Source organism: Dipodomys spectabilis, unplaced genomic scaffold (assembly GCF_019054845.1).
Source record: "Dipodomys spectabilis isolate Male_0828 unplaced genomic scaffold, ASM1905484v1 ptg000096l, whole genome shotgun sequence".
Taxonomy (NCBI): domain Eukaryota; kingdom Metazoa; phylum Chordata; class Mammalia; order Rodentia; family Heteromyidae; genus Dipodomys; species Dipodomys spectabilis.
In genome coordinates, this window is record NW_024870773.1 from 33,244,504 (window position 1) to 33,262,528 (window position 18,025).

At 39.9% G+C, this 18,025-nt stretch overlaps 1 protein-coding gene across 1 annotated transcript in view; it reads right to left on the reverse strand.

Annotated features, from left to right (window-relative positions):
* Prkdc (protein kinase, DNA-activated, catalytic subunit) overlaps nucleotides 1-18,025 on the reverse strand; it is a 181,105-nt gene that overhangs the window by 158,492 nt on the left and 4,588 nt on the right. Inside the window, exons 4-10 of the mRNA XM_042685966.1 lie at nucleotides 16,874-16,948; nucleotides 15,787-15,895; nucleotides 14,481-14,593; nucleotides 14,297-14,396; nucleotides 8,081-8,136; nucleotides 7,750-7,780; nucleotides 7,029-7,186 (exon numbers count right to left, since the gene is read on the reverse strand). Coding sequence (XP_042541900.1) covers nucleotides 7,029-7,186; nucleotides 7,750-7,780; nucleotides 8,081-8,136; nucleotides 14,297-14,396; nucleotides 14,481-14,593; nucleotides 15,787-15,895; nucleotides 16,874-16,948 — 642 coding nt within the window. The remainder of the gene's footprint in view (nucleotides 1-7,028; nucleotides 7,187-7,749; nucleotides 7,781-8,080; nucleotides 8,137-14,296; nucleotides 14,397-14,480; nucleotides 14,594-15,786; nucleotides 15,896-16,873; nucleotides 16,949-18,025) is intronic.

The window sequence follows — 18,025 nt, forward strand, 5'->3', positions numbered from 1 at the left end:
TTTACAGAAAGGAAAGAAAAAGGGGAGGAAACCAAGTATTATATGGCTCATAAATGCAGTGACATATCTTACTGACACTAACATATTAATCAAGTAAGCCAGGCACTGGTGGCTCACACGTGTAATTCTAGCTACTCGGGAGGCTGAAATCAGGATTGCGGTTCAAAATCAGCTCAGGCAGGAAAGTCTATGAGACTCTTATCTCCAACTAACCACCAAAAAACAGGAAGTAGAGCTGTGGTTCAAAGTGGCAGAGCACTAACCTTGAGCAAAAGAGCTCAGGGACAGTGCGCAGGCCCTGAGTTCAAGCCCCACAACTGACAAAAAAAAGTAGAAGTGGATCTTTGTTCATCACTATGCACTAATATCAATTCAAAGTGGATCAAAGACCTCAACATTAGAACTGAAACTTGAACTGCAAGAGAGTAGGAAAAACATTAGGACTTATAGGTAGAGGTAGAAACTTCTTGAAAAGGATCCTAGAGATGTAACAGATGAGAGAGAGATTTGACAGGTGGGACATGAAAATAAAACGTTCCTAAGGACAAAGTTACTGAACTATTAAGACAGCCAACAGACTGGGAAAAGATCTTCACCAGTAATGTATCAGGCAAAGGCCTAATATCCAATATATAAAAGAAGCTCAAGAAACTAACCTCTCTCAAATCTAATAAACCAATCAATAAATGGACAAAGGAGCTAAAGAGACTTCTCAAAAGAAGAGGTAAGAATGGCAAAAACCAAACAAACAACATAAAACACACACACACAAGGAAATGCTCATCATCCCTAGCCATAAAAGAAATGTTCATTAAAACAACTCTGAGATTCCATCCTACCCCCATTAGATTGACCAACAACAACAAATGTTGGCAGGAATGTGGGAAAAAAAAGAACCCTACTGCACTGCTGGTGGGAATGTAAACTAGTACAACCATTCTAGAAAGCAGTCTAGAGGTTCCTCAAAAAACTAAACATAGACCTTCTCTACAACCCAGCCACACCACTCTTGGGCATCTACCCTGAACAACATGAACCAAGATATGATAAAGACATTTGCACATCCATGTTCATTGCTGCACTATTCACAATAGCCAGGATATGGAAATAGCCCAGATGCCCTACAATAGATGAGTGGATCAAATAAAAAAAGTGCTTACCTACACAAAATGGAATTTTAAATAGCCATTACAAAGAATAAACTAGTGTCATTTGAAGGGAAATGGATGGACCTAGAACAAATCATGTTAAGTAAGGTAAGCCAAGCTCAGAGAGACAAATGGTACATATCCCCTCTGATATGTGGAAATTAGATCTAAAATACACTGGATATGATAAATTTTACAGGATTTCAGATACTCATACACAGTGATTCCAAGAGAGGACACTCTTAGGAAAGAGCCACAAAGGTGCAATGACTAAGTACCTCTTCATATTTATTTGTTTTGTTTTGTTATTTTTTCTTCCCATCCTCCTCCAATACCCGACCTCTTCATATTTATAGAAAATTTTTTATATATATATACATATATATATATCGAAATGAACTTCAAGATATGGAAACAAGATATCCCTCTTTTCTATTTTTTTCTTTTTTTTTAGTTTTTAGCTTTTTATTTTTTGATGATTCTGTCTTCTTTTCCTTAGGTGTGTATTAAAAGTGTACATCTTCAGAAGGGTTAGGGGGTGGGTAGAGAACTCAAAAGAAAAAGTGTGAAAAGGTACAGCATAAGAGGTCACTGGACACTGGTGAAAGTGAACTATGTAACTTGTGGTGGAGAGGGGAAAGAATTAGAGAACAATTGTATAAAAGGAAACTTACTCATTACCTGACTCAGGTAATTGTAATTCCTATGTATATCACTGCTATAACAATAAAGTAAATTTTTTTTAAATGAAGCATGTAGATCTCAATGTGCCAACGGGAAAACATCCAATAAGAAGGAAGAGGAGGAGAGGAAGGGAGAGGAGGGGGACGAGGGGGAGGCAGAGGGGAAAAGGAGGAAGAGGAGGAGACTTTATGTAAAGATATCTCTTCTGGCTCCTTCCTTCTTAAGAGGAGGGGAAAAAAAGGAAGGAAAAAAGAAAGAAGGGTTACTAAAATGCTGCATGTCTTCTCTGGGTGGTGGAATTTCAGAAGATATAAACAGTCTTCTTTGTATTACATTGTTTTGAAGTATGCTTAAGTAATATTTAAGTTCAAAACTGTATATACAATAGCCAAGTAACAATAATAAAAAAAGAAGTTGGAGAAAATCCATTACCTAAGTTCAAGGTAATATAAAGCCTAGAGTAATCGAGACAGTGAGGAAGTATGTAATGACAAAAACAAAGAAAAATGGAACAAACTAGAGCACCCAGCAAGCCCATACATGCATGTCAACTGATTTTTACAAGAATGGGAAAAGTCTTTTCAATAAATAGTACTACCTCAAACGAATGTCAGAGGAATACATCTCTAGTCCAGATACTTTTTAAGCTTGGCAAGCAGAAGCAGGAGGCTCATAAGTTTGAGGCCAGCCCAGGCAAAGTTCCTGGACTCCCTCTTAAAAAGAAAACTCAAACAAAATGGCTGGGGCTGGTAGTGTGGCCCAAGTAGTAGGACATAAGATTCAATCCCCAGTATCTCAAAAAAAGGCACAGTCAACACAATCAAGGCCATAGACATTTCTACTGTGATGACCAAATTCAAATTTTACATCCACATTGCGAAGCAAAGAATTTAATCTTTCCCCAAAAAAGGTTTAGCCTTTGCCTCATCTCCTGGGAAATAATTGCTAAGCTGTTGGAATGACATCCTTGGTCAGAGCACTTACTTTCTCTGGAAGGTGTCTCAAGTCACATAGAAATGACCTAAAAATGTGAGTTACCAGATGGAAGTGTGGTTACAGTAGAATGCTTGTGTAGAATGGAGGTTTAATCTCCAGCAAAACTAAAGAAAGATATTAGAGAGAGAAAGGGAAGGAACAATGAAAGAGAGGAAGGCAAGGGGAAGAAAAGAATCAGAGGCCGCTGAACGCTGACAGGAACAATGTGACTTAAGGTGGGGTGTCTTGAGTCACATGCTATTTGCGACTTGGAAGAGACTGCAATCAAATATATGGGCAGTCAATTAATCCATTACATCAGCATAATGAAGTACAGTAAGAATTGTGAACAGTTGAGCATCATGATAATGTTCCATATAGACTGATATAGTCATCTGTCCTGACTATTATAATGGAGAAGACAACAGGAGCACCATACCTGTCATTTTTTTTAGTCTCTATACTACATGTTTTTGCTCTGACTTTAATCTCTACTATTTATCTGTAAGTACTATAAGTGTAACCACTAGCCAGGCATCGGTGGCTCACGCCTGTAATCCTAGCTACTCAGAAGGCTGAGATCTGAGGATCGAGGTTCAAAGCCATCCCGGTCAGGAAAGTCCGTGAGACTCTTATCTCCAATAAACTGCTAGAAAACTGGAAGTGGTGCTGTGGCTCAAGTGGTAGAGTGCTTGCCTTGAGCTGAAGAGAACAGGGATAGCGCCCAAGCCCAGAGTTCAAGCCCCATGACCAACCAAAAAAAAAAAAATGCAACCACTGTGAGTTCTCTCAAGCAGATTATCAAATTGGAAGCTGGCTTTAGAAATCCCCATTTTTGGATATTCTTAGGAAAGGATCACAAGGGCTTAATAACAAGGTGCATATGATCATATAAAATGATGTTTATCGAAATGAACTCCAAGAAATGGAGTTTTTTTATTGTACCTTTTGTCATGTATGTAAGTTTATCTGATCTGGGGAGGAAAAGGGGAATCACAGAAACAGTAGGACAGAGGGTGAACCAATTCAGCAGTGATACTCACTAGACACTATGTTGGAAATGAACTTGAGGGGGAGGTGGGTCAGGAGGGGAAAAGGGGGGGAGAAAATGAGGGAGGGGGTGATACTGCTCAAAAATAAATGTACTCATTACCTAACTTACATAACTGTAACCCCTCTGTACCTCACCTTTACAATAAAATTTAAATAAAAATATAAAGCTGGGCACTGGTGACTCACGCCAGTAATTCTGGCTACTCAGGAGGCTGAGATCTGAGGATCACGGTTCAAAGCCAACCCAAGCAGGAAAGTCCATGAGATTCTTATCTTCAATAAACCATTAAGAAAACTAGAAGTGGTGCTGTGGCTCAAGTGGTAGAGCACTTGCCTTGAGCTGAAGAGCTCAGAGACAAGCACCGAGGTCCACAGTTCAAGCCACACAATCGACAATAAATTAATTAATTAATTAAAATATAAAAAAATAAATTCACACACACACACACCTTTTGTTCTGCCTGTCTTCGGGCTTGAACTCAGGGTCTGGACGCTGTCCTGAGCTTCTTCTCACTCAGGGCTAGTGCTCTACCATTTGAGCCACAGCACCATTTCTGGTTCTCTCCTACCCAGGCTGGCTTCAAACCCCAATTCTCAGATCTCAGTCTCCTAAATAGCTAGGTTTACAGGCATGACCCAACAGCACCCAGCAGAAATCCCTAATTCTGTTTTTTTGTTTTTTGGTTTTTTTTTTTTGGCGGTTGTGGGGCTTGAACTCTGGGCCTGGGTGCTTGTCCCTCAGCTCTTCAGCTCAAGGCGGGCGCTCTACCACTTGAGCTACAGTACCACTTCCGGTTTTCTAGTGGTTTATTGGAGATAGGAGTCTCACGGTCTCTCCTGCCCAGGCTGGCTTTGAACCACCATCCTCAGATCTCAGCCTCCTGAGTAGCTAGGATTACAGGCGTGAGCCACCGGCGCCCGGCAGAAATCCCTAATTCTGAAACAGGAGCCAACAAGGAAGGAGATTTTTTACCAACTTGATATAGTCTACAACTAACAAATAAATATCTAAAAAATAACTAAAAAATATCCTCAGTGAAACAGTACTCCCTAAACAGTATTTATTCATCTAGCTTTTATTAAGAATTGGAGCAGGAGCTGGAAACTAAATTCTCTGGCAACGATCTGCAAAGTACCCAGCTTGTGTAGGCATTAAGAGAAGTAAGTCAGCTGAGATACAGCTGACTGTTGTCTATGCAGGCTCCACCCTACCCAACCTCTGCTAGGAGAAACAAGTGTCAAAAGCCAGGTCTCAGAAATGGTGTGAGGACAACTCCTTCTACAGAAACCCTACTTCCCTGTGTAAATTCTGGATAATGTTTTTCTCCTACAAAGTCTAAAGTTCTACCTCGAAAGAGAAAATGTTTTTAGAGATCCAAATAGATTTGTATGAATCAGTTTTTAAAAAACCTCTAAATATTTTTTTTATTTTCCTTAACAAATGAAACCAGCCAATGAAGCAGAATACCAGTTTTTATCAGACTTATAGGAAGAGACAACCTTATTGCCAAGAATAATCTGAGAGACAAAGCCTGATCAGAAAAGGAAATAGCAGGTGAATGCCAAGAAGTTGAAAGAGACAGACGGGAGTGAGAGGGAGTCAGAGACAAAAACCATCTATTTCAGTTTTATGAGACTGGGCTAGACCTAGATAAAAGATGGCGGGCTGGGAAGGTGGCTCAGTGGTAGAGCGCTTGCCTTGCATGCATGAGGCCCTGGGTTTGATTCCTCAGCAACACATAAGCAGAAAAAAAAAGCCAGAAGTGGCATTGTGGCTCAAGTGGTAGAGCGCTAACCTTGAGCTGAAGAGCTGAGGGACAGCGCCCAGCCCCAGAGTTCAGGCTCATGACCGGACCCAAAAAAAAAAAAGATAAAAGATGGCAATGCTTTCTCTTTCTCCCTGCTGTACATCAAGCAATGAGTCTCAGACCAATATTTTCTGTACTACAGTTGCCCACAGGTTTTCATGGACAAGCTTGTGAAATTAAGTACTAATTATCCATTTTTAACAGTAGTCCGAACAAAGTATTTGCCATGAATCTCCTGTCATTCTCAGCAGAGTTAATATAGCAGACTCCTCTGATCATATAAAATAATATTTATCAAAAAGAACTCCAGGGGCTGGGAAGGAGGCTCAGTGGTAGAGCGCTTGCCTTGCATGCTGAGGCCCTGGGTTCGATTCCTCAGCACCACATAAGCAAAAAGAAAAAAGCCAGAAGTGGCACTGTGGCTCAAGTGGTAGAGCGCTAGCCTTGAGCTGAAGAGCTGAGGGACAGCACCCAGGCCCAGAGTTCAGGCCCCACGGCCGGATCCCCCCCCCCCAAAAAAAAAAGAACTCCAGAAAATGGAAACAAGAGGTTTTTCCTTTGTTCTTTTCTTTTTTCTTCTTTGTTAGTTTATCTGCCTTTGGAAGGATTGGGGGGGGGGGGGGCACAGAAAGGGAGGGGCAAAGGGTAAATAAATGCAGCAATGGTATTCACTGGACATTATGCTAAAAATGAACTACACAACTTATTATGGGGATGAGAGGGAAAATTGGAGAAAGCAGGGAAGAGGTAACACTGTCCAAAAGAAATGTACTTATTACCTGACTTATATAACTATAACTCTACTGTACATCACCTTTATAATAACAATAAAAAAGACTCACAAAAAAATTAAAATATTACTTTGTCCCAAAACAAATGAAAGAAAATATATATTAGACTCAAATTCCACATATCCTATCTGAATGAAAAATTCATAGGACAAAAGGAGCTCTCCCTGCCCCTAAGGAAATCTCTCATAAACTCATCAATCTTCTCATAGCTGCCAGCTCTCACTTAATGAAAGATAGGCTCTTACTTAGGCTGCCCACTCTCTGGCTGAAAGCAGTTCTGCCCGCCCAACTCTTCCTGAAACATTTTCCAGTTCCTGTCTGACATATCTTCATTCCATTAGACATGCTGTGATCTTGGCTCTGGATCATCATCAAGTCTGGTATACTAGCTCTCTCTGTCCATATACTATCCATAATATCAATAATATAGCTTTTCTTCCCGTAAATGCTACAAGACCTAATGGGTTGACTTAAATTTCTTTTTCAAATGTGCAGGTACAAGACTGGAATTTAATAGTTTGGTAAAGACAAAAATTATTATTTTTAAGTGACAGTTGAATTTGAAGTACCTGTTTCAGAAAGGATTCCAGGGCTGAATGTGCAGCTTTTTTCAGTTCTACATTTAGATGGCTGCACCACTTTGACAGTACTTCAAATAAAGTAACATAGTTGTCCAGAAGGCAGGTGCTAAACTGAGAGGCATGCAACGTAAATAAACGTAGGCCAGCTGCAAATAAAAAGAAACATCAAGAACTCAGAAACCTTCAGGGGTCAAACTATAGTCACAACGAAGAGGATAAATGCAGATGAACAGGGTCAATGCATTTTATTTGCATGTATGAAACTAGAACAATGAAATCTTTTCAAATTGTTTTAAAAAGAGGCAGGGGTAAAAAAGGGAAAGTGATTTGGGGATTGATGGAGTACATTTTCCTTATATGCATGTATAGAAACAAATGAAACCCTCTTGTACAAATAATTTATGACAATTCTTTTAAACTATGTTGGTACATGTTAGCACATTAGTACTAATATAGTACATTTCCCTACAATAAGGGATTTGAACACTGGTCAATGAACCCCCCCCCCCCCCAATAAGAGTCAGAAACAGTCAGGATTTATTATATCAATGCAGAATCAAACAACCTGACTCCCCAGAGGCAGAGATTGTATATTAAAAACTAACTCCCCTTAAGCCTCTTCCTGTTCACTTTTATTGACAGTTCAAACAAAAACTTAAGGTAATCTAGTAACCTACGATATTGTATCTTATTAAATACAGAATCTTACCTAAGGGCACCGCATATCTCTTCAGATCAACCTATTTTTTAAAAAGTTCACGATTAGTGTATTAAAAAAATCACAAATGTCACGTTGAAAACAAACTTTACAACTCTGTGGGGGGGGGGAGTGAAGAGGGGAAGGAAGAAGTGAGGAGGTGGGAGGAAAGGGATGGTAGGGAAAAAATAAGGAGGGGGAAACAATGCTCGATAGGAAATGGACGCACTGTCTTGCTCATGTAACTGTAACTCCTCTGTCAGTATCTTTACAATAAAAAATATATTAAGAAAATAAATAAAAAATCACAAGTGTCAAAAGAATTTGAAAATATTAATCCTACCTGAGGACGAATTGCTTTTAGGGCAAAATCAAAAATCTCTTTTGAAGTCTGAGGATCTAGTGAAATAACAGAAAAAGCTTCTGTTATAAATCCTAAGACTCAAGTCTCATCTGTCACACCTTATCAAGGACTTTTCAAGTAACAGCCTTACTTCAGATAAGCTGACAGCTGTCAACTGAGTACCCTGTCAATTCAGAATAACCTCTCCCATCATTGCACCCAGATGGAATTACTCCTGCAATTATTATTGTGGAAAAGTACAAAGAAAATCCAAAATAATGTAGATGTGATTAAATTCTCACTCATTACTTAAAATCTGTTAGATAATCTCTGGGAAACTCAGTTTTCTTATTGTAAAAGATACATTTTATACTATTTTTCCAGATAGCACTGGGGTTTGAACTCAGACCTCCTGCTCAACCACTTAAGCCACACCTCCAGCCTTTTTTGCTGTGCTTTAGTTATTTTTCAAATGGTACCTCACATTTTTGCCTAGGGCCAGTCTCAGAAGAAAATCTTCCTACCTATGCCACCCTCATAGCAGGGAATCTACATACATACCACTAAATCCAACTTGTTTTGTTAAGATAAAATCTGGATAAAGTTACCTCTCAAGTAGTTGTGCCCCAATTCGTACTTTTAGGACTATCTAGTGGATTAAATTAAATAACCCATTCAAGGCCAAACAGATCCTTCCCCCAATTCTCTCATATTCATTCAATGATCAGAATTACTAATGGGAATAAAACATGACCTTTGACCTGAGTAAAACTATGATTTAAATGGGAAAACAGAAAGGGCACACTGGACTGATTATCATATCCATATCTTCTGTATCATTCACTGAAGCTGTATAGAAGCCATGATTTATTCCTCATTGACTTCTCTGCCCTCCCAAGCAGTCACTTGCACACAGAAGAAAATGTCTTGTCCTGATGACAAGGACTAACATATCTGAAGACAGCACATAAATAGGAGCTAGAGGAAGAACATGGTCACAAAAACCTTAAGGAGGAAAAAAAAATTACTCATTTTGCCAGTGGCTCACGCCTGTAATCCTAGCTACTCAGGAGGCTGAGATCTGAGGATCGCGGTTCAAAACCAGCCTGGGCAAAAAAAGTCCATGAGACTCTTGTCTCCAATAAAAACCACTAGAAAACTGGAAGTGGCGCTGTGGCTCAAGCAGCAGAGCAATCGCCTTGAGCTGAAGAGCGCAGGGACAGTGCCCAAGCCCTGAGTTCAAGCCCACGACCAACCCAAAAAAAAAAAAAATTACTCAAAAAAAACAAACACCTACTTTGGAATTCAAAGCAAGAACAGACTTTTTGTTGTGTCATTCATGAAAGATTTAATAGATATGGTGGCATTTGAACTGAGACTGATAGAGATATTAGTTGTAAAAAGGTCATTTACATAGAAAGTAACAGTGCAAACAGCAGACACAAGGGCATCAAACACTCCTCAGAGTAAAGGGAGAACACATAGGAGGCTTGAGCTACTCATGCGATAGGCTACCATAGCCTTCGAGCTACCAACAAGGCTGTATCCCCTGAACTCCTCACCTCTCTAGTAGACCCTACACCAGCACACTCTTATTTTTCTCAATGTAAGAAATTCTACATATTAATCATTTAACAATGTGTAAGGGTACAACCCAGTGGCATTGAACACTTTCACACTGTTGTTATAGGCATCATCATCTATACACAAAAGTTTTTCATCACTCCCCACCCACTACAAAAAAAAAAAAGGATGTACCTACTACACAATTCCCCATTCCCTTCCCTGGAAAAATCTATTCTACTTTTTGCATCTATGGATTTCCTGGTACATGTAATCATGCAGTATTTGTTCTTTGGACACTGGCTTATTTCATTTGGCATAATGTCATCAATATACATGTCTACACTGTGCATTAAAATGTACTTCCTAGTTGGGCACTGGTGATTCATGCCTATAATCCTAGCTACTCAGGAGGCTGAGATCTGAGATTGTGGTTTGAAGCCAGCTTTTAAGTCTGAATAATATTCCATTGTGTGGATGTAGCAAGAACCCAACAGACTGCGAAGTAGAGTGGGGAATCAGGCCACTGAAGAATTGAAAGAAGGGCTGGGAAGGTGGCTCAGTGGTAGAGTGCTTGCCTTGTATGCATGAAGCCCTGGGTTCGATTCCTCAGCACCACATAAGCAGAAAAAAATAAAAAAAGCCGGAAGTGGCGCTGTGGCTCAAGTGGTAGAGTGCTAGCCTTGAGCTGAAGAGCTGAGGGACAGCGCCCAGGCCCAGTGTTCAGGCCCCACAACCGGACCCCAAAAAAAAAAAAAAAAAAAAGAATTGAAAGAAAAGACAAAGAAAGAAAAATCACTTAAGAGTTACTTTAGTGTTCTGCTTGATAAGAAACAATAATGAAGGGCTGACCAGACATACTATACACAAAATTACTCTTTTGAAAATCAAAGATGACTGGATATGACTCAAGACAGAGCACCAGCCAGGAGCAAAAAGATCAAGCAAAGAATGCAAAAGCCCTGAAGTCAAGCCACAGTACTACTACCAAAAACAAACAAACAAAAAACAGAAAGACTATTAGATTATCAAATGGGCACTAAGGTTCATGCATGTAATCTCAGCTACATACACGTTTAATGCAATGCCTATCAAATTAGCAGAAAAGGATTTTTATAGACATATTCTAAAATTTATGATAGAAATGTATGAATCTATAAAAATCAAAATTAGTTACAAAAGAGGAATGAGAGGATGCACCCAACTCAAGATAAAAATTTACCATGTACCTACAATCAAAACCACACTATTAGCTATGTGGCTTACACCTGTAATCCTGTCTATTCGGGAGACAGAGCTGAGGATCACAATTTGAAGCCAGCTTAGGAAGTCCATGAGATGCTTACCTCCAAGAAACTACTCAGAAAAAGCCGGGGGCTGGGAAGGTGGCTCAGTGGTAGAGTGCTTGCCTTGCATGCATGAGGCCCTGGACTTGATTCCTCAGCACCACATAAACAGAAAAAGCCAGAAGTGGCGCTGTGGCTCAAGTGGTAGAGTACTAGCTTTGAGCTGAAGAGCTGAGGAACAGTGCCCAAGCCCAGAGTTCAAGCTCCACTACCAAAAAAAAAAAAGAAGCCAGAAGTGGCACTGTAGCTCAAGTGGTATAATACTAACCTTGAACACAAAGAGGCTCAGGATCAGCACCCAGGCCCTGAGTTCAAGCACACTATGGTACTTGGAAAGAAGCATATATATATAAAATAGAGAGGAGGGAGTGGAGAAAATAAAATAGAAAACTCAGAAACAGACCCATAAAGATATGCTCAACAGACTCAAAATACAAGAGCATATCAATGAAGATTGACAGAGACATTAATAGGTAAACTAGACTTAGTAAAAACACACACAAAAAAAGATTTTGTGCATCAAAGACACCATCAGCAGAGTTTGAAAAGTCAACTTACAGGGCTGGGAAGGTGGCTCAGTGGTAGAGCACTTGCCTTGCATGCATGAGGCTCTGGGTTCGATTCCCCAGCACCACATAAGCAAAAAGAAAAAAAGTCAGGGGCTGGGAAGATGGCTCAGTGGTAGAGCGCTTGCCCTGCATGCCTGAGGCCATGGGTTCGATTCCCCAGCACCACATAAGCAAAAAGAAAAAAAGCCGGAAGTGGCGTTGTGGCTCAAGTGGTAGAGCGCTAGCCTTGAGCTGAAGAGCTGAGGGACAGCACCCAGGCCCAGAGTTCAGGCCCCACGACTGGACCCAAAAAAAAAAAAAAAAAGAAAAGAAAAGAAAAAAAAAAATCAGAAGTGGCACTGTAGCTCAAGTGGTAGAGCACTCGCCTTGAGCTGAAGAGCTGAGGGACAGCACCCAGGCCCAGAGTTCAGGCCCCATGACAAAAAAAAAAAAAGATATACTTAGAGGAAAACTCCAATGGTGTATCTCTTTTGAACAGAAAATGAAGTTTGTAACAAAGTAAATACCAAGAAGCTGAAACATGTTAGGAGGGAACAAGAGTGAGGGGCATACACAAATAGACAAAGGGTGAGCAAATACAGCAATTATATTCAATTTGCACATCATATAAGAATTTAACTACATAACTTGAGGGTAGAGATAGGGAAAGATGGGAAAGAAGAATAGGGGGGTAACATTGATGAAGATGCATTGTACTTAACAATCTGAACTGAATCCCTTTTGTACATTATTTAATCATTTTTTTAAGTTTAAAAATAAAAATATAGGGCTGGGAAGGTGGCTCAGTGGTAGAGTGCTTGCCTTGCATGCATGAGGCCCTGGGTTCGAATCCTCAGCACCACATAAGCTGAAAAAAAAAGCCAGAAGTGGCGCTGTGGCTCAAGTGGTAGAGCGCTAGCCTTGAGCTGAAGAGCTGAGGGACAGTGCCCAGGCCCAGAGTTCAGGCCCACGACCGGACCCAAAAAAAATAAAAAATAAAAATATAGGGCTGGGAATGTGGCTTAGTGGTAGAGTGCTTACCTAGCATGCATGAAGTCCTAGGTTCAATTCCTCAGTACCATATAAACAGAAAAAGCCAAAAGTGGCACTGTGGCTCAAGTAGTACAGTGCTAGCCTTGAGCAAAAGAGCTCAGGACATTGCCCAGGCCCTGAGTTCAAGTCCCAGGACTGGCAAAACATACACACACACACACACACACACATATGCATAGTGACCACTTTCTGTATATGCTACATTTTAGAACTACCCAGGAAATAAAAAGCAAGAGCTGAAAAAAATAGTATTGCATCATGTTAAAAAGCTTCTTCACATCAAAGGAAACAACAGAATGAAAAGATAATCCAAGCAGGCTGGGAAGTAGCTCAACCGTAGAGTGCTTGCCTCGCATGCATGAGGCCCTAGGTTCGATTCCTCAGCACCACATAAGCAAAAAAGAAAAAAGCCGGAAGTGGCGCTGTGGCTCAAGTGGTAGAGCGCTAGCTTTGAGCTGAATCGCTGAGGGAGAGCGCTCAGGCCCAGAGTTCAGGCCCCACGACCGGACCCAAAAAAAAAAAAAAGAAAAGAAAAGACAATCCAAGCTAGTGAAAAGAAAAACCTTTGCAAGTTATTAAATGAAGGATTAATATCAAAATATACAATGAAGCTGAGCTTCTGTAATCCTAGCTACTCAGGAGACTGAGGTCTGAGGATCACAGTTCAAAGCCAGCCTAGGCAAAAATGTCTGTGAGACTCTTATCTCCAGTTAACAACCAGAAACCAGAAGTGGTACTGTGGCTCAAGTGGTTAAAAGCTCACCTTAAGCTGAAGAGTTCAGGGACAGCGCCCACAGTTCAAGCCACATACTGACCAAAAAAAAAAACAACTTTATATGTATTTATATTTTCACTCGTATGTGCGCATGCACGCGCACATGCACGCGTGCGTGCGCGCTCACACCCACACAATGGAGCTGGGTGCTGGTGGCTCATGCCTATAATCACGAGCCTTGAGGAATAAAAAAGAAGCTCAAGGACAGTACCTAAGGTCTGAGTTCAAGCCCCAGGACCCGCACAAAAAAAAAAAAAATTTATTGTTTGGGTATTTGTGTTAGTACTGGGGATTGAACTAAAGGCCTTATGCACTCACTTTTCTCTCACACTGGCACTCTACCACTTGAACCACATCCTCAGTCTGGCTTTTTTCCTGGTTAACTGTAGATAGAATCTCAGGATTTTTCTGCTGAAGCTGGCTTCAAATGGCAAGTCTCAGATCTCAGCCTCCTGAGAAACCAATTTTAGGCATAATCCACTGGTCTCGTGTGAAAGTTCAATTGTATAATATTCTTGAAATGATAAGCCTACAGATATAGACCAATTAGAGGTAGATAGTGAAAAGTGAAGAGAAAAGGCTACAGACATAGAAGTGTAGCTCAAGAGACCTTCATGATGAATTTGCTTGATATCTTACTTATAGTGGCACATATACAAACCTGCACACATGACAGAAATATGCAAAATTAAATACATAGAAAATAACACACGCCTGTAAAACTGGTAAGGTGTGGTAAAGCTAAGTGATAACATCAATGTTATAATCCTCTGTGCTATTACACTATAGTTATAAGAGACATTATCTGAAGGAAGCATGTGAGTCTTTCTAAATTATTTCTCACAATGGTAAATTCAAAAACCAAGCAGGCAATTTCTTTTAGACTTATAATTTGAACAGAGAAAGAAAACCAAGTGAAGACCATTAATACCTTCTTCTATGGACTTAGTAAAGTTGCACAAAAGTGATGACAATCCCTTCAGACATCCAGCCACAACAGGAAGTTTGGGTTCTCGTACTGTAGATGTCATCTAAAAGCAAATTATTAGGAAGATATTGCTCAATGAAAAAAAAAAGTCTATGGCAGTAGATAGAAATCATAAAGTTTATCATACCTGAGTCTTAAGTTCACCCAGAAAAGCCCGGAACAAGTTTTCTGAATAAGTTATCATCTCACTAGGATGTACTTCACCTAATACTCCAAGGAACTCATATATTTTTTCTAAAACTGAAAAATAAATTTTAGACAAATGAAATCCTAAAACAACAAATTAGAAAAAAATGTTACATATAGAATAAGATATGTTTAATATTAAAGTAATTTTAAAATAAAACATATCCAAATACCAGTGGCTCACACATGTAATAACAGCTACTTAAGAAGGCTGAAATCTGAGGATTTCACTTTGAAGTCAGCCAAGACAGACAAATAGAAGACATTCTTTTTTTTTGGGGGGGGGGGGGGTCCGGTCGTGGGGCCTGAACACTGGGCCTGGGCGCTGTCCCTCAGCTCTTCAGCTCAAGGCTAGCGCTCTACCACTTGAGCCACAGCGCCACTTCCGGCTTTTTTCTTTTTGTTTATGTGGTGCTGAGGACTCGAACCCAGGGCCTCATACATGCAAGGCAAGCACTCTACCACTGAGCCACCTTCCTAGCCCTAGAAGACATTCTTAACTCCAACTATCTAGCAAAAAGCCAGAGAGAGATGTGGCTCAAGTGGTAGAGCACCAACCTTGAACAAAAAAAGCTAAAGAAAAGCATAAGGCTGAGTTGAAGCCCCAGTACTGGCACAAAAATTAATTAACTAAAACAAATAAAATAAAACATCTAACTGGATGCTGGAATCTTTCCTATTAGTATAAGGAAGATATTAGTGTAAAATAATCTAAAGTATAAATATAATGTAAAAGTAATCTATAAAACAATAATCTATAAATGTAATCAAAGCATAAAATAAATTATATTTCATGTATGTTTACTTTTCTGAGTTTTGGGTTTTTTAATGCCAACCCTAGGCTTGAATTTAGGTCCTAAGTACTGTCCCTGAGCTCTTTTGCTGAAGGATAGCCCTCTTAGCTCTATTTCCAGCTTTTTCAGACTAACTGGAGATAAGTCTCATGGACTTTCCTGCATAGGCTGTCAATCTATGATCCTGAGATCTCACCCTCCTGAGTAGCTAGGATTACAAGAGTAAGCTCAGTTTTCTATTTAAAGGAACGACTTTGTGAAGATTAGTATGTTTATAATCAGAAGTCTTCTTCACACATTGTTTTTATTAGTTTCCATTTTGGAATGTTTTCAGTAAAAAGGATTTATCTGTAAAACATGTAAGACCTTTTAAAGGTATCTAAGTTATTTACTAATGGTTGGTTAATGTTAACTTATTAAAGTATTTGAAAATAATATTTTAATTTATCTCACCTGTATCTGGTATTTTTGATTTCATTGCAAGTTCTCTATAGAATTTATTAAATAATTCTCCAACCTTAAAGTCATCCATGAGTCTCGAACTTCTCAGCATCTGAAATAACTAAAAGAACACAAATTGACATGTTCTTTTAAAAAATAATTATAAAGAAAAGGTTCCTTTACCTACATGTATGTGAACACAGTCTCTAGGAGTCTCAGCACTCATCTATCTATTCTCAGAACTCATGATATCTATGTACGTATCATCTATCTCAGGACTCATCCATGACTGGGAGGTTGGACTTGATGAGTGTAAGTGTTTCTTTCCCAGATATCACTAACATGACCAGAGCTTTCTAGTCATGTTAAAGCTTATTTGTTAAAACATTTGAAAATAATTTTTTAACTATCAGAATCGCAGACCAACCAGGCCCCAAAAAAATGCTAAAACAAAAATGAAAAAAAAAAGAGAAAGAGATAAGAATGAGAGTGAGGCCCAGGGAGCAGGGCAACACAACAGTCCCCATCCCACTGCTGTTTCAGGAAAAACCTCATGAGAAATGAAAGAAATTATCTTTTGGCATTCCCTCGTAGCATTAGTCTAACCAAAGGAAAGCTGAATAAAAGAGCACTAAATCTCTTGTTTTTTTCTCCATTGTTTCCCTTACAATCCAAGGTTTTTCTTTTTTTTGGGAGGGGGGTCCGGTTGTGGGACCTGAACTCTGAGCCTGGGCGCTGACCCTCAGCTCCTCAGCTCAAGGCTAGCGCTCTACCACTTGAGCCACAGCGCCACTTCCGGCTTTTTTCTTTTTGCTTATGTGGTGCTGAGGAATCGAACCCAGGGCCTCAGGCATGCAAGGCAAGAGCTCTACCACTGAGCCAACTTCCCAGCCCAGGTTTTTCTTTTACTACCCAGATAAGGACAAACACTAGCATATTTATTATCAGGTAACGGGTGGGAAATAACATTTATCAATCAAAGTAATTCTGCTCTTCCCTCTCCACACTTTTACCAAAAACAGGATTCCCAGCTCAAATGTTTTCTTCCATGAGATACATGTGTGAGGCTAAGTACATGTATTTGAAAACAGGAAATTACCTTAATAAGAAGATCTAGGGCTGGAACTTTACATTTAGCGGCTCTGTCTTTTGTATAAACACTGGTACAAATATTCTGTTTTAAAAGAAGACAAAATCATCTGTAGGATTTAAGAACTGAGACTAGCAAGAGCTAACTGTACATCCCTGATTTGACATTAAGATGTCAAATTTTAACATTAGAATATAGAAAAATACAGATTCAAAATAACTAAAAACACTGACTCAATACACTATGGTATGCCAGATCCTAGTGGTTCATGCCTATAATCCTAGCTTCTAAGGATTGTACTTCAAAGCCAAACCAACCAGGAAAGTCCTTAAGGCCTTGATCTCCAATTAAGCAACAAAGAGTCACAAGTGGTAAAGCAGATAAAGCTGAAAGACAGGGCCCAGGCCGAATTCAAGACCCACTACTCACACAGAAACAAACACACTCATCAAACACATACAAACATACCATCACACTATTGTAACAAAATATCAGTGACAATAAAAGACACCCCAGCAGATGTTTTTTACACAGATAATTTAAAGACAGATCATCTGCCAAGTACTAGTTCACACCTGTAATCCTGCTACTCAGGAGATTGAAATCTCGAGGATAGCAGTTCAAAACCAGCACCAGCAGGTAAGGTTCATAAGTCTCATATCTCAAACTAACCAACAAAAAAGCTAGGTAGTGGAACTGTGGCTCAAGTGGTAGAGCACTAGCCTTGAGCAAAAAAAGCTCAGGGGCCATGCACTGGTGGCTCACAGATGTAATCCTAGCTACTTAAATGGCTAAGATCTGAGGATCCAGATTCAAAGCCAGCATGGAGGGCTGGGAAGAATGGTAGAGTGCTTGCTTTGCATGTATGAGGCCCTGGGTTCGATTCCTCAGCACCACATAAAGCAGAAAAAGCCGGAGGTGGCACTCACTGTGGCTCAAATGGTAGAGCACTAGCCTTGAGCTGAAGAGATGAGGGACAGTGGCCAGGCCCAGAGTTCAGGCCCCACGAAAAAAAAAAAGCCAGCATGGGCAAGAAAGTCAGTGAGACTTGTCTGTAATTAACCACCAGAAAATCAGAAGTGGAGCTGTGGCTCAAAGTGATAAGAATACTAGCCTTCAGCAAAAAAGTTCAGGGACAGTGCCCAGGCCCTGAGTTAAAAC